The sequence below is a fragment of the Corvus kubaryi genome, unplaced genomic scaffold, assembly GCF_017639235.1.
Source record: "Corvus kubaryi isolate FWS band 111438036 unplaced genomic scaffold, C.kubaryi_AGA036_p1.0 134, whole genome shotgun sequence".
Taxonomy (NCBI): Eukaryota; Metazoa; Chordata; class Aves; order Passeriformes; family Corvidae; genus Corvus; species Corvus kubaryi.
The window spans coordinates 8,511,543-8,528,698 of record NW_024580668.1 but is presented as its reverse complement, the minus strand read 5'-3'; the positions used below and the strand labels follow the sequence as shown (position 1 = coordinate 8,528,698).

The 17,156-nt window shown below is 42.5% G+C and overlaps 1 protein-coding gene across 3 annotated transcripts in view; it reads left to right on the top strand.

The window, feature by feature from the left end:
- Positions 1 to 17,156, top strand: part of EYA2 (EYA transcriptional coactivator and phosphatase 2) — an 84,976-nt gene that overhangs the window by 39,817 nt on the left and 28,003 nt on the right. For all 3 annotated transcript variants that reach the window (XM_042049420.1, XM_042049401.1, XM_042049412.1), the window contains 3 exons: positions 557 to 699; positions 3,550 to 3,666; positions 16,095 to 16,162. In XM_042049420.1, the coding sequence (XP_041905354.1) occupies positions 557 to 699; positions 3,550 to 3,666; positions 16,095 to 16,162 (328 nt within the window). The remainder of the gene's footprint in view (positions 1 to 556; positions 700 to 3,549; positions 3,667 to 16,094; positions 16,163 to 17,156) is intronic.

Below are 17,156 nucleotides of genomic sequence, written 5' to 3'. Positions count from 1 at the left end.
CTTCTGTCACCTTAAAAAACATCTGCCCTAAGCCCATCCACCTGTTCCCCTGCACATCTCTGGCACAGTGAAGTAGCTGGTTCTTAATCTTCTTGGATATGGAGTGAAATAAGGTTTGCAGTACTGTGAGCTGTGCTTTTTGTACCTCTGGGAATCCAAACCTTATCAGATTGAATATTGTTGTGTTTATGAGTGACCACAGAGGGGATGTGTTGAAATGTCAGAGGTTTCCCATCGCACTCACTTGTTTGTCAAATTCAAAATGAAACATGAAAAATCAGTGTTAATTTTATTTTATATTTTTAACTTGCATATTATCTTGCATTGTCTTAAAGTCCCCATGCATTTAGGTGCCTTAATCTGATAGCTCATATCAGGAGCCATGTGCTGAAACAAACTTTCGCTTCAGTCCAGTCAATTCCACGTTCCCCAAATATTCAGCATCCTGTGTTGGATGTCACTTTAGCAAGGTGTCTAGAACTGTCCTACTTGTGCTCTAGAAGATCATGTACGCTAACTATTGCCTTAAACCCTCCTGTTTTCTTGTTCTGAATAGACATTATCCCCATATAGTGACAGTTCCATCGTTCCCCACAATGGCAACGTATGGACAGACTCAGTACAGCCCGGGAATCCAGCAGGCTGCTGCATACACTGCCTATCCTCCCCCAGGGCAGCCCTATGGAATACCCTCCTACAGTGAGTACTCCAGAGTCATGGTACCTGTGAGGACATCGTCCTCAAAATATAGCCAAATATAGCTAGCAAAATATCTTTGAAGTCTTTAAGCTTTAGAGTGAAGTGTCATTTGTGTCTTAGAAATGTTCTCTTCTCGGGTTTAGAGGAAAGTCTGACTTTAAAAATGTTAGGTTTACTTTGAACTACCTATCAGCTCTTCATATCATGGGTTATGTTTTTACAGCTAGGTAAGTTTGGAGACAGTCAGCAGTAGGATATGATAAATTTAGGTTCAGTAGGATGTGCTGCTTAGTAGTAGCTGGTGAGTGTTCCCATGATTCCCTGTCAAGACAAAGTACACTAAATATGATATTTATGAAAACCATACTTTGCCTTCCTTGGTTCTTCCTGAAGTCTCAATGACACAAGCTACTTTGAGAAAAATTTTGTGTCTATTACTACAGAAGAACCAAAATGCAGAGCAGAGTAAGGCATGGATGAAATGTTACAGAGTACATTGGTTTTGGAAGACACTTTGTGTTTAAATGGACATACATGTGCAGTCAACATTTCTAACCCCAGTCAGCTTTGTTCCCTGCTTTTCTGCACAGCCTGGCCAACAGCTGTGGGGAGACAGTGCTGGGCAGGAGCAGCTGGGGGATTCGCACAGGGAGCTAATTAAACCAGCACTCCTGACAGAGAAATGCCTGGTAAACCATGCCTTAAGTGTCCTCAAGCTCTGCATGGGAATACTGAACTCTTGAGGAAGCTTAAAGTTCTTTCCACTCCTAAAGACCACAGAGATGTTGCTCTTTTTTGGGTACAGCTCTTTAACAGAAAGCTTTGGGCTTCTTACTTCTGGCTACTCCCATGAGGGCTGAGTCTTGCGCTGTTAAGATGGCTTCATGGTTTTGTTTCCACTCCTCTTTTCTCTTGTGCTCTTAAACACCTTCATTTACTTGGCAGATACAGTATCTCTTCCCAACGAAGTTTTTATACAGCCATTGACAAAGCTTTTACTGAAGGGGAATTTAGTGCAGCAGGCTGGAAGGCTGGGGGAAGTGGCCTTAGCAGAGCCAAAACTCTACCAGGATGATGAGAGGAATGTTTTGAGACCCTTTCCTGGAGCTATTTGTGTGTTTGCATCAGCTGGCTGACTTCCAAGGAAAACTCTGAACAGTTGTCCTGTTAGAGCAGGTGAAAGTAGAGCCATTTGCTACTGCCTGGAGTCTTTAGGGCATACATGTGTCAGGCCCATATGCTGCTTATAAATCCTGTGGGTGACCTCTTAGCATCCTTGAGCAGTGGTTTCCCTCCCCCAGCCCATACACCCTCTTTAAGATACTCAACACAGCATATGAAAAACTCCACCTGGCTGACAACCAAGAACAATGAGGCAGTATTGTTTTTAGGCACAAAAAATAAAACTCGGCCGGTTTCTAGACAAAACAGAACATTATGTGGAAATTAATTTGGTGCTAAGTTATTTTGCTGTCTGACAACAATTTTTAGGCTTCCAAAGAGGCCCATTCGCTGAAGATTGATTGTAACTGGGGTAGGTTGAACGCTGGAGTGCTGATGGAATTGAAAAGCGCAGGATGTTGGGAAGAGGGGCTTCTCTGCACACACTTCTCTTCCCCAGCAGTGATGAAGCCACACACTTGCACCAGCACGTGTCCCCTAAGAGTCCAAATAAACTTCCTGCCTTTCACAGTCGTCTTGTTACAAACTTGTACTCAAACTGCATCGCAGTTCTTCTCACCTAAAGCTAAAATAAGTGATTTCTATTAGAGAAAACATTATCTGGGAGGACTTATTCCAAACCTGAGCAAGCACAGACTTGTTGCTTCGAAGACTCATTAAGCTAGAGAGCAGCATGTTTGGGGAAAGGCACCTGAATTCAACTTGTCTTTTGGCGAGTTTGCCTCCACGTGCTAAAAGCTGACAGCAGCCTGGAAGGTGTGTAAATCCAAGGCCCAAACATCAGCAGGGTCTTTGTTTAATCCCAGCGCCCAGGATGTGTCCAATGGCCATTTTTTGTTGTGCAAATAGGATGCAAAGGAGGGAAGGATCACGCCCAAAGGGTTCATAATATGTTGCACCTTTGAGCTGTTTATTTTAATAATACAGCTGTACAATCTCAGCAGCATCTCAGAATAAAATATCAACCCCTTTCATTACCAGCAAGGGTTTCATCTTGCAATGTTTAATTCAGCTATTGTTGTTCCCCCTATAAATTGTCAGTTTAATTGCCTGGTTTTAGAAATGAAAAGATTTTTGTGGCTTCAGGGCTTACCTATTGTTCCTGAACTGTATGTTCTATCTAACTGAGTAGATGATAACCCTCCTGTAGGACTTGCCAATAAATGTTTTGATACGAAAGCTGAAAATATAATGCAAGTAAAAAATAACTCTTTTGAGAACAGAAATCTTGAGGTTATTTTGCTGAAGGTCCTGTTCCATTGTTAATCATTTTCTGCATCTGATAACTCTTCAGAAAAATTATGAGTCAGTGAGTTTCTTCAATTCTATAACAAAACTATATGTTCAGAAATTGTTTTTGAAAATAACATTATTTGTGTTTACCTATCTTAGCAAAAGTGCTTTTGGGTGTGGATACAGGATGTAGGTGACTCAAATACGATTTGTGATGAGTTTGTTTGGCTGTTAAGAGACCTGTTTGGGAAATGCAAATAGTTAAACATACATATATATATTTGTGTGTGTGTGTGTAAAAGAAAATGAAAAAAAAAAAGAGTTTATTAGGTTAAAATCCAGCTGAAAATTTGTTAATTCCTACACTTGCTTTTTTACATCTTCATATGACAAGCACTCATGTTCTGCTCTTGGTTCCCACTGTGTACTCCAAAGGCATTAAAACAGAGGACAGCCTGAGCCATTCCCCAGGACAGGGTGGATTTCTCAGCTATGGCTCCAGCTTCAGCACCCCGACGGCGGGACAGGCCCCGTACACATACCAGATGCACGGTGAGTGCAGCCCAGTGCCTGGCAGGATGTGCTGTGGGCACTCAGAATCCCACAGCCCCACGCTGGGCCAGTTCTCCTCCTGCAGTTGCTGTGGAAAGCTTGTAGGTGCAGGCAGTCGGCGTAGGGAAGGAGGTAAGTCTCTGGTTGATCTGTTTTGCTCATCAAGACATTGATTTCTGGCTGAGGGACTGGCTTTAACAGCATTATGTCCTAGCAGAATTTCACCTATGATCAATATAAGCTTTGTGTTTCTGCAGAAACTGTGTTTTCTCTTTTTTAATTAGTTCTGTGACTGCATACCTGGGATTGTTGTGTTAGTGTGGATTCCTGCATTCTGATGGAAGCAAAACAAAGGTGGTTTTACACTTCATGTAAACAGTCCTGTCAGTATTATGCTTCTTTATGCCTTGTGCTGACCTGAACAAGCTGCTCTGTGCTTAAACTGCTGTATATTCTCCCTACTATTTTTTTTTTTAAAAGCTGGTACTTTGATACTAAAAAAAGAGAGTGATTCTGCTTGAGGAGAGACAAATGCACACGAAGATAAACCTGTGCCTTGGCTTTGTCCTCCCCTGTGAGATTTTCCAAGGGTTGGAAAAACAAAGAGGAATTGCATGGCTTTCCCAAACTCTTGTAGAAGCTGTGGAAGGGGGGAGAGATCAAGTCTGTCACTTTGCTTTTTGATATTGTTGAGGGTTTTATGCAGAAGCCCCTTTTGTGACATTATATTTTGCTGGCATCATTGCAAAACTGTGTCTTAATTCTCTTAATTCTTCTCAATCTCGAAAGTGAAAGGTGGACATGCACATCCACTTTTATTCTGAGACCAACTAGAATATGAAAACAGGGAAAACAAGGTAAAATCTGTTTTATTCCAGAAATTATCTGAAAAAGCTGAAGGCTAAGAGTGGACCCTTGGCTGAGGCATCACCTGCTAGTTTTGTCAGAGCACGTTATCTCTAACACAGAGGTGGTTTTTGGGGCTTGAATACCTCATACTACTTGCTGAAGACACCTGTGCTGGATGTGGCACAAAAAAACCCAAAAAGCAAGATAACCTATGGGTTTGGGGTTTATTGTCACCTTGACTCCTACAGGTTTCAGCTGTCCTACTTCCATATGTGCGCTCTGTTGGCTGGCTGAGCTGTTTGAGAAGGCAGACTCTTGACTTTCTTAGGACTGAGGTTTTTAAGGTGCCCCCATTGTTCAGTCAGGAGGTTTAGACGAGCAAATTTTGTGCATCAGCCCTTGAAAATGTTACGCTTGGAAACAACAGTGACACAGCTGTGAGTTGTACCAAAACAGGCTGAGGAGAGCTGTGTGTATGAGCGTGAATGTGCCCTAGGGTGAGGCTGTGGTTTTAAGTGAAATCACTTCTTTTCAGATATTTATTCCAGGATGATCGTTTCAGCCAGCTCCACTAAGCCTTTAATGCAAAAGAAAACAGGAGAAAACAGTTTCTGCAAGTGGCAGGTGCTTACTCCAAGGCACAGGGAGCAGGAGTAAACAAATATTTCCACCCTTCTTCTCGCTTGTGAGAGGAACAGTCTGAAGCTCCCTGACTGTATGGTTTATTTACCTTGCTGAGTGCTAGTGAAAGGTTTGAGTGAGGAGCCAGGAGCCTTCCTGTGCTGAGTGCTACCGAGGAATGTGGGCTCAGGGCTTTCCCACGCCACAGCACTTGGGGGTGGGGAGGTGATCGCTCCCGAATGCGAGCAGGCAGCTCTCTGTGCCACCCAGCCCCAGGACCACTGAGACTTTGCTGGTGATGGGCTAAACCAGCTGAAAAGGGCCAACTTTTATTGATATATTTTTATAAAAATGTCCCCCTTCAAGGGGGACTTGAAGAGGCAAGCTCCTAACTCCCAGTTCAAAGACAAAATGTTTTTTGCATGATACAGGAAGAGAGACCATGAAGAGGGTGATGGTCAGGGGCTCAGAAAGAAAAGCTATCTCCAACTGCTCCTCAGTTGTGTAGTGTAAAGTGTAAGGAAAAACATACTTTTTTTAAGGTATTCTCTGCAAGTATTGTAAGGTGGTAATAGCTCAGGTACAAAAGTGAAGTAAGTTTGTATTGCTTGCTTCCACTGAGGACCAGCTCCTAGAGCAAAATAGTGAACTCATCTGTGGGTGAGGGTGAGTGGTCAGATTGTTCCTCACTGTTCCTCATGATTCGTCCTCACTGTCCCCTCAGATAAGAGTTCCAGCAGCAAATAAGTGCCCGTTGTAGGTGTGACACCACTCACCAAGGAATAGATGACCTCTTGGGTGACAAATTTTTGTCATACAGGGCTCTAGGACAAATGCTGTCCTTCAGTAAGTGCCAGCATAGTTGGTGCTGGTTTGTTCCCTCTGATGTTTGTTTGGCAGCAGCACTGGCTGGCTGGGATACCTGTGAGGCTGTGATCAGTAAATCAGTACTTCTGAAGCCAAATTCTGCTCTCTGTTAAGGTCTGTTTGTTTGCAGTACAAACACAGGTGATGCAGGTGTAAAGGGGTAGCATTCAGCTTCTCATCTTGAACTCCAGCTGTCAATTGTATGCTGGTTCTTGAGTGAGTACAGGATCCACTGAAGAGCAAGAATGAAGATATAATATTCTTTTGGTCAGTAAGTGGTAAAGAAAAAAAGCTATTTTACAGCCAGCCAGAAGGGGAAATGTATTTTCATGCTTCCCTAGCATGAAACTAAATTGATTGTGGAAGAGTTTGTAAGCCAAAAAGCTAATGTAAGTTGTCACACACATATATAAATATAGAAGATGAGATTAGCAAGTTCCATAGCTCATAAAAATGACACGAAATCATATTGCAAAGGTACTGTGGCTTGACATAAAGATTTTAATGGGCATGTAGCAATGGATATCATCAGGCTTCAAGTAACATTCAGACTGAAATCTGGTATTCACATATTTGCTCTGAAGGAGTGACTTTTTTCCTCTCTTCTTTTTCTTTTTAACAAGTGCTGTGTACGGTGTTGTTCCATGTCAGTATTGCATTTACAAAATTATTTGTTTCATAATGAAGATATCTGAAATATGCATGTGGCCAGGCTGGGGATGGCACTCACTTTTAGAGTCATGAATCTGGAGAGGAGGCAACAGCTTGCATTAGATTTTTGCCTTTAAAGTGGTAAATTTGTCATGCTGAGAAAAATGTTTCTTCAAGGTCCATTTCATTTCTTAATCAATCCTCATGTAAGTGTTCAATTACAGCACCAAATCACCAAACACCTTGGGCTTGGTATTAGAAATATATTTTGTTTTTTAGCACACATTTTTTTAAGTTTACATTTTCTGACAATTTAGCAGTTCAGTGATTTGCTCAGACTTCTGGTAAAATTATTATTCAATGATAGAAACAGAACATGAGACACAAAGATTATCTTCCAGTTCTGCCCCCAAAAACTTACTGTCTTAACTGGTGCTTGAGGAAACTGCTTGTTGCTGAGGGCAGGGGAGAAATCTTTGGAATATAAGAAACTTAGCATTTAGTGAGCTATGTAAAATACAAAGAGAAAATTGTGCCAGCACATTAGCTAACCCAGAAACCCATCAGCTCTGCAGAGAGTGCAGTAACAGCCAGCTTACAGAGCATTTCCTGTGGTTGCAAGAGCATGTGCTACCCTTTGATTGCACATTAGGCCATCTCTTCTCAGCTTGTCATTAATTCCTAGACAATGCCTTGCGCTTCAGTTATAATTGCTAAAATGACAGCTGGTATGAAACTATGAAGTTGCACAACAGTTAAAACTGTGGCCAAAGACCACTGTGGATGCTGTTGTTGGGCAGGAAAAGATTTGACTGCTTTTTTGGGTTTTTTTAATATCCAAATCTATCTACCCACAAAATACTTTTTACATTACAAAGGAAAAATCAGTTATGTAACCGGGATAACTTCCCTTTGCCAAGGAATTGCTACGCAGTATTGAGCTTGGGACAGACATAAATTTGAGACCTAAGACCTATGCAGTGAAATTCTTTGCTACTACTGAACGTCTGTTTTCTTTGTAGAGCCCTTCTGATGAGCTGTTAAGTAGTGAATGAATAGAAATTAGCATTTCTTTTGTGCAACACTGATTTAAAGTGGATTAATTATATATATATATTGCTTATGTTTGTGGCGTGAATTGGTTATGAATTGTTCTTCTGGCCTGAGAACAATTAAAATCTGAATAATTAATCAATTAAAATGTTTTCTTATGCTGAAAACATTTTGACCCTTGTTGATAAGTGGATAATCGAGACAAATTTTTTTTCCAAGAGATGTCAGAATGTTCTTGCAGTTGTGTGCCAATTTGTGTGTTAAAAATTTAATATGAGGTCGTAAATACCAATTTGGCATGAACAGTTACCTCTACCTGCATGAATTTTGCAAAGGAAGTCCATGTTTAGTTTTAAGCTTGAAGTACTTGGTGATGAAAATAGTGATGAAATTTCAAAGTACACCTGAGAAATGTGGATTACACTTTGGCATACAGATAGTGAATCCATATGAAGTCCCAGAAAATAAAGGAAGGTGAGAGTATGTTCTCAGCAGACTGTCACTCAGATGCCTTAGATTGATAAAATTAAAACCTCAGTAGAAAACGAGCAGCCTCTTTCAAAAGCTTCTGCTTCACAGCTGGTTTGCATTAATTGCAGTCTGAAAGCGTGGCAGTAAAGTTGTGCTCCACTCCGTGGTGGGTTCAGCAGGGAGAGGCCTCTCTTCAGGAGGGGTCAGACCTCACTTTTTACAGTGTAAATACAACGTTCCTCAGAATAACAGCACAGTCTCCCTTTCAAAGATTTTTAAACACCAGGGGCTGACTGTGCTCCATTTACTTTGCTTTAAAACGAGCTGACTTCTAGGAGAGGGAAGTCCGTGGGAGAGGTGAAGGTGTTGACAGTGATGCACTGTAGGCTGCAAGGATCTGTGCTACTGCTACCCAAGGGGAAAGCTCTGCTCTAACTCTTCCCGTGTCATGGAATTTAAATATTAACTGGTACAGTCATAACAGGAATCTTCTCTGGGGCAGAGCGTTTACTTTGGAGGTATCTTGTGTCTGCTTGAGAGTTTTGTGTGACTCTGTCATCAGGCTTGCAGAGGGTGGCACTAGGGAGATGGGAGCAGCTGTGACAGTCATGAATCAGAGAGGAGCGGTAAGGTAGGGACAACAGTAAAGGGACTGGATAAGGAAAATACAAAGAAAAGTTTGTGTGCTGAGAAAGGGGGTATCTACAAAGAAAGAAGTGACATTTCCCTAACCTGCTGCTTGACTGTCTTGGGAGCATTTGTGAAGGTCAGATAGAAATCTCAAAACATCGGTTAATGAGCAAGATCGGCATAGAAAACAGTCACAAAGATGTTCAGATGTCACAGAGACTTCTCTTTGTGGATTCTATTTTCATTGCTTCTGTAGGATATAAAAAAATGCAAAAACATAGGATGGTAACAGCTTGGGAAATCTTGAACTTGGCCTTGATTATTCAGCTTATAGTGCACTTGGCAAAGAATATGCTAAAATGTTATGGAAGCTTCACTGAATAATTGATTCAGTATACCTAATGATTTTGAAAATGTCTAGAAGGCAATAGAAGAGCTAGTGTAAAATTACATATAAAAATCTGTATCAAGAAACATCACACCTACATAGGCATTTGAGAGTTAGAAAACATCAGATTCATGATGCTGTGCAGTATTGGTACTGCTTTTGTTGTATCTCATTTCCAAGCACTGTGTGAGGTAATGCTGTGTGGAAAAATAGATGAGAGACTGGGATGATGTTTGTGGACAAGTTCAGCCTGACCCTGCTTCAGTCAGCACAGGCTGTGCAGCTCAGGAGGTTCTGAACTGCTCTGCTGGCACTGGATAACACTCTTGCATGGGCCTTTTTATATGTAATTTGGATGCCCCTTCTGTTTATATTGGCAGAGTTTAAACTCTGACACTTCTGCACTGCAGTACTGTGACCTCTAGAACTACAAGAATACCTGCACTGTCTGAAGAAGAGCCCATTGAGGTATTACAGATAAAAAGAGAAGGATAAAAAATTTGACTTAGAAAGTCTGTTACTGGCAGATTAATTGAAGCTGACAAGGCTTTACCAGGACAAAGATCACTCTCCTGTTGTCGAGTTCCTTACTCTGAGCATCCTCTGTTGGCCGCTGTTGTGTCTCTTCTCCTGCAGCCCCTGCAGTGCTGAAGCAGTGCATGGAGGCTGGAAAAGCCTCAGGACAAATGCCTGGATCTAGAGTACTCAGTTGAGACTTACAGGGTTCCTAGGTAATGGGTCAAAGAGTGGAGATGTACTGACCAGCTCCCTCTTTTCCACTGGTATTTGGAGATTTACTTTGCTCAAGAGGAAGAGAATTGCTAAATACACAGCTATGCTGGCAGGGCATGTTTTTATCCCCAGTGGCATGACAGTAATTGTGACAAGGCTACTTAGATTTGAATGCTGACCTGGGAACTGGAGGTTCATGGCCACTAATTAGCATAGGGGGTGGCAAATCCAGCTTTCCTTTATCATGTCTTGTTATCCATCAGTGAAGGACTGTGTCCCAGATGAAACTGCAGCTGTAGGAGTCTTATACTTTGGTGTCCATGGAGTCACCCAAATACAGTCAGTTTTGCTGGTTGTTTTTTTCAGCAAGGTATTGCATCGAAATGCTCTACATCCTTGCTGTAAGGATGTCCACTTTCTGGCCCAGAACATTTCTTTGTGATTTGTTTTTGAAGAGAGTCCAGTGTGATTGCCTTCTATAGCTGTAGCATTGTTAGATAGAAGTGGTTAAAAACACTCTCTCAAAGTACAGTAAAATCTAACTGCATTCCCATGGTTCAAATCCTGAGAGTAACTATAAACCATCCCAGCACTTTCAACACCACTGTTGATCTGGATTGAGCTATACAGGTGACCAAGCTCAAAAGGATGGTAAAAGCCAGGCTCTTAAAACTGCTCCGGTCATCACTTATTAAAGCTCTTTGAGGCTCTGTGGGTTGAGTACTCCCAGGGGCGGGGGAAGAGCTTCAACTCAGAGAAACTGAACCGTGAAATGTGTTTTATATCACCATTCAGAGTGCCCTCAAACACCTGGTCAGGCTGACAGGACTGCATGGGATTGTGGTGGGAGACAAATGGACTTACTTTGAATGGGTTGTGTATCTGAGAGTATCATCTGCAGGAGGTGTTCATATGCTTTTGGGAGCAATGTCCTTTAACAGACACTGGTGATGTCAAGTGGTGCAACACTGTAGAATAATGCTTTTTGTCTAGGTTAATGCAGTGTGCTCTTCCCTGCACTGTCTGAGTCCTTCCAGACAGAAATACAAGACTTTTTGGGGAAGGGTTCATTACGCCTAATGGCAAACAGTTGAGCGATCTGCTGCAAAATACATATGGGTTGAGTTTTTCTTCTCCTTTAACAGGTCAGATAGTCTTGAAATGCCTCCACAGCTGACAACCATGCAAGGTTTTATGAGTCTTCTTGCCCAGTAAATGCAGGCAGATGTTGTAGGATTTGGAACCTTACAAGGCACTAGAGTATAGCTGGTGGGAGGTAATTTTGATGAGTGCTTAACCTCTCACTAAAAATGTAGCAGCTTGGAGAAGGCAGTATTTACTGCAGGAAACATTAGCTTGTCAGAGAGCTGAAGCACTGCAAAGAACCTCTCTGAATGACCATGGAAGTCTCCAGGCAGATGTTGATCGTAGCACAGAGCAGTGCACACTGTGCAGGGAGGTGGACTGGGGCCTTTGCCTGCATCACTCACAGTCAGCATTGCTTCCTGTAGGAAAACAGCTTGATGATGTCAGGATGCACAAGCCATTATGTGCAGGCTTGTAAAATATCATGCAATTCAGCTGGCCCCTGCAGGCATTTATTTTATTAGTCCTAAATGGTCAAATAATCCTTTGAGAGAACTCTCTGTGGAACCATTGTGTGATTCATCTACAAGCTAGAGGAAATGCTTGAGTCTAAGCTTCAGCATTCTATTTTTTGGGAGTTAAATCATGACACAAACATATTCAGAAATGCCCATGGTAGCCACCCTCAGTGTTGCATCTTTTAAGTGTTCCTGAACTCACAGTTACTGCTGGCTGCCCAGAGAGCTGTGATAAACACTGAAACTGTCCACCTGTGTTGAACCTGGCTCTCTCTGACTGTTGGGTATTTTGTTGAATGTTGAAAGTACAAACCATCTGTTCTTCTAAATATAGCAGCTTATTCTCTTTTGAGCAGTACAGGAGGCTTGGAGAACACCTCCCTGTTGTCAGGGCCCCTCTGACCTGTGAAAGACAAGGACACAAACCTGATATTCAAAGCTTGCTGCGGTTTTGATCCGAACTACACCACAGGCCCATCCTGTCTTCTTAATCACCAGTCCCTAAGACACCAGTATTCCTGTATCATACTGTGCATTCATAAGCTGAAAAAAACTTTTTTTTTTTTAAGCAATGCCAGAACTTAGTTCTGAATATACTGAAAATAACCATGAATATTCCCTTCTTTACTTGCTCATACCTGGCTAGGAGGGGAAGAAATGCAGCCTGATATTGCAGTGACTGAAAAACAGATGTAGAGACTGAGAGGGTGAGAAGCTGGTATGAAAGTTTTTGCAGGAACACAGGCCAGATCACGCACCATTGAAATTGTCATTGACCATGGCATAGACTTTTTTGGAATGCTCGAATTAAGTAGTGAATGAAGGGAAAATAGCAAATGAAATCCATCTGTATGAGAACAGGAATATAACATCAATCAGCTCACAAAGAGTTTTTCTATACATGCTGCCCTTGGACACTCACATAGAGAAGGGCCACATCTACTTATCAAGGAAAAATCATGGCACTGGCTATGCCTGGCATGTGGACGCCTTTCATGCAGTGCCTTTCCATGTGAGTGTGTTTGTGATATAAATACTTTACAGGAACACTTACAGTACCATATATCTGAAGAGCTGTTCTACTTCAGAGTTCAGATTGTTTTATTATGAGCTAAATGTTCTTTAAGCTACCTGTGAATGAGGCCATTGTGACATTTAGCAACCGGCTTGATTGAACACAGATGTGAGCCATATTCCATATGGAGAAGATCCAAAGGGGGAGATCCTTGGCTTGTTTCTGATTTGCAGGGAGTTTGAATGCAATTACTTGGCATTGAGCTACCAAGATAGATGGAAACAAGTCTCTTGCTCTCACCTTTGTAGTACTGCAGATGTAAAACCAGCCTCAGTTTGAGATTGTGTGTTGTCTTCAGAGGTCCATGGAAAAAAGCCAATATATGTGAAAGCAAAAGTTCCATAGAAATAGGCAGAAATGGGAGGGGGCCAGGCATTCATGTACATTGCTTACCAAGAGGCTTCCTTGGAGTGCCCCGTTCCACGTAGCACCACTTTCAAACTTCATTCCAGTCTATCTCTGAGTATTACAAGAAGCACTATTACCTGGGAATGTGTTTGGGGGGGGAATGGTTACATGGGAAATAGGGCTAAATTGCAATATCTGTTGATAATTTTCCAGTTTCTTGAGTGTAAAACTTACTGATGCGAAACTGAAATTGCACGTGACAGAATTGATTTTGTTATGGAAGTGTTTATTTCTTATCAACAACTTAGGGAGGAAAAGCAAACATTTGGGGCTGGTTCTGGTATGTGTTCTGAACTGCTGAATTCTACAAGGCTGCTCACGGAAATGGTGACTAGCAGGCCTCGTTCTCTGTTTATGGAGAGAGAGGGTTTGTCTTTGTCTTCATTACCTGTGGCACTTGTTTGTTTTCCTGCCATTTGAACTGAGAGTGCATCATTGAAAACATGGTCTCTCCAGTCTGTGAAGTGGAACAGGGTCTGAGCTGTAATAGTTCCCAAGACAAATACTGCTGAACCTGAATCTTTAAGAACTTTCTTTTCCATGCAGATAATTGATTTTTTTTTTTCCTCCCAGTTTTTCATCCTTGTTCAGTTGGGAAGAAATTCCAAGTGTTTGGTTGTCCCCAGTGTCCTTATCTGTAATTATTCTGCTGTAACACTGAGCTGCCAAGACATGCTGAGCTTAGCAGCTCTCAAGGTGTACCTCGGGGAGGGGGGTTCAAATCTCTGAATGCACTGCTGGAGGGCAAGAAAAAGGGTTGTGTTTGATCTCAGTTTAGAAAAACAATGCTGAGATGATAGTCCTCCTTGGTCAGGATACAATGACAGGAGCCAGAAGAAGAGAAAAACCTGAGTTGCTAGGCTGAACTTCAGTTTATAAGGAATATCTAAAGCACTCTCACAAATACTTAAGTATGTAGGCAAAAAATCTGTCCTTCCTTTGGAAAATCTGCTGGGCAAAGGGAGCCAGCCTGCAGTGGACTGTGGGGACACCTGAACTTGGGCAGCTCAGCTAAAGTGGCAAAAATATATTCCACAAAACCACAGTGTAAATCCACCACACTGGGTCCAGTCACAGTGCACTGTGGGAAGCTGTGGAGCACGAGTCATTCCTCATCCTCTCATCCCTAAGTTCCTGCCCTCTTCTCCCTGCTCCCTTACCTGCCCTCTGTGTGCATGGCACACTCGCTCTTCACAGCTGGTACAAAGTTCTGAGTAAGTTTAATCCAGCTGTGCACATCTCTCCTTTTCTCTCTCACTCTGACTGTTTGGAAACCAGGAAGCTGCAGTATCATGTGCAGGTAGCACAGCAATAAACATGTTCTCATCACAATTTACGCATAAAGCGTGAGTCCCTTGAGGTAACTCATCCCCCTCTTGACAGCTTTAATAAAGGATGATGGATTGTTTCTAAATGACAGTTTAGGAAAATCAAAAATTCCCCCCTGTATTGTTTTGAGCTCTGGTGTACAAGAGCTGTTTTGTCTTCTGTGAAAGTTGTTTTTGCCTGTAAGCACTGGGGCTCTATTACTCTCCTTCACAGTGGTGAGAAGTGCTGTTACCACAGGAATATATTCATACCGCTGCATACCTGTGACTTTTGGAAAACCTGCAGAAGCCTGTCATGGGTGGGAAGTGGGGAAATGCCAAGGGCTGAATGTGTTGCTGTCTTTGGGATGCTGCTCTGGGCAGTCTCCCCATATGGGTTGCTGGAAGCAGGAGGGACTGGACACTCTGCACCCAGAGCTGCCTCCAAGGCATGAATGCCAGGAGGAGGCATCAGCTGAGCCCACCTGCACTGGCTCAGCTCCCAGCCAGCACATTCTGGGTCTTGGGGACACCCAGGCCTCCAGGTACCTGGCAGTCACCTGCACTCTGTTTTCCTCCTCTCTGCTATTTTCTTTTTAAAGACCACATGTGGCAGCAAATTAGTTCTGGAGGGCAGAGTCCTCTCTCTTGTTTCTTTTTGGCTTGAGATTTATTTCTCAGTGCATGTGCTTTGTAGCTGCACTTGGCAGAGTGGAGTTTGTTCAGCTGTCCATTCCCCAGCTAATCTGGTGTCCTAAAATAAAAACAAGCAAGTGCAACTTTGGAGAATGGTTGCCACATGAAGGCGTGCAGAGTGTCATATGGTTAAAACAGCACCGCTCAAAGTAATTCACATGGTGAGAAGCCATATGAGAAGAAAAGGCTGAAGGCCAGAGGAGGGCTCAGTCTGATGGCACATTGAGGTGACAGAATGAAGCCAAGATGAGCCCAGTGCAGCCAGGCAGCACCAAAATCATACCTTTCACATACCATGTGAAATGAAAAATACTGACATCAAGACCAGCTTAGAGTGGGATTAAATCAAGGCTAGAACTTGGGAGGGGATGAGATCTTACAGCTCTGCTGCCGCTGCCCTGATGGGAAGCAAAGACAGACCATTCCTGCAGATCTTATCTGAACATTTACTTCTCCAAACAAAATCTTTGTGGTAGTGCTTCCTCCAGCTGAGGAAGCCTGGCTGAACATCAGCTGCTTTGCTTGGGACAGAACCACGTCCATCCTTTCTCCTTCTGATATCCCAGGATGAAGAAATATTTTTGCTCCTTGCTGTCCCAGAAATCTCAACAATATTATTCCCACACTGGGAACATCAACACCAGGGAACAAGTTTTTCTTCTGAAAATTCCTGGGTACCTGATCAATGAGGACAGATGCCAGGATACCCATGCGTGAAATAGCACATGTGGGAGGATGTGTATGTAATCTGAGGGGTTTTCCTACAGGAAGAGAAGATAAAAAATACTATTCCATTACTTATTGTAAAAAGAAGTAACTGAGTTTTAAATCTGGGCTGAATCCTTTTGTTCCAGCTGTGTTTCCCAGCCCAGTAAGCAATGTTTTAGTTTATGTAATGAATGCCTTTCAGTCAGTAAGCCCCACTAACAGCCCACAGTCTTTACAGCCTCAGATTTGTACCTTACTTTTTTCTGGTGAGCTGGTACTTTACTTCCTGTTGGAAATTATTCATATTAATATACCCTGTTATTTTGATTGCTGGTGTTACCTTATGAGTGTGATATTCTTTCCCTTAGGCACAACAGGGATTTACCAGGGAGCCAATGGCCTGACAAATTCTGCAGGATTCAGTGCTGTGCATCAGGTATGGTTCAGCGTCTGTTATTGGCAACCTTGTCACTTATTTTGAACAATTGGAAGATTTATAGATCAGAGAGATTATTTTAGTGTTCATATATATTTGAGGAAGGTATTGCTTTGTGTTTTGGTGAGCACCATTCTGCTCTGCTCCGTGGGTCTGTTTGCTGGACTTAAGACATCTTGATTAATTTTAAGATGTGTCTTAGTACACACACACAGAGTGCAGTCCTTCCAGGAGGAGGATGCCCTGGCAGTCTTGGACTTGCTGCTGTAGCAGTGCCAAGAGTTTCATCATTCTTCTGCCATCTCACAACTCCTAGATATGTTGTGCATCCTCTCCAGGGGGGATGGCCTCTAGAATCCTGTCATCTGCTGCCTTGGCACTGTGAAATAAATGTGAACAATCTGAAAGAGGCATTGGCAGGCCCTGGTGGATATGGAGGCATCTGAGCTGTCTGTGCACTTCCCTCTTTAGGAACACACCTGTCCATGGGCTCCATGCCTCAGATACCTTGATAGAAGTGTGTGTATAAATAAACAGCAGGCGCATACACACGAGGCAGATGTTTCTCAGTAGCAAATGGCTCTTCGTGTGTGGACCAAACAAATGAGTACACTGTCCCAGAAAATGCACTCTGGTTGGCCAATAATTTCAGTTCCTTCTTTGTAGGGTGATTGTTGACTTGTATTTTTAATGACAACAGTGGGCAATTTCTTTGTTGCTTCAGTTTGGGCTTCAAACATCAGCATTCGCTGGTAGAAGTGCATTTGACATATGGAGGATACCTAAAAAGGGGGAAAAGTTGGGCTTTTTTCATTATTTTGTAATATTCTGAAGGAGAAAACAGTGAAATTATCTCATTTCTTTTACAGTCTAATTGTTCTTATGACAATTTGAGTCTTTGTTCTTGAGAGCTCCCTGGTGACTGAAAGTTAATGAAATAGCTGTCACAGACAAAGATGTAAGCTGTTAAGGAGGAAAGTGCTTTTAGTCTTTC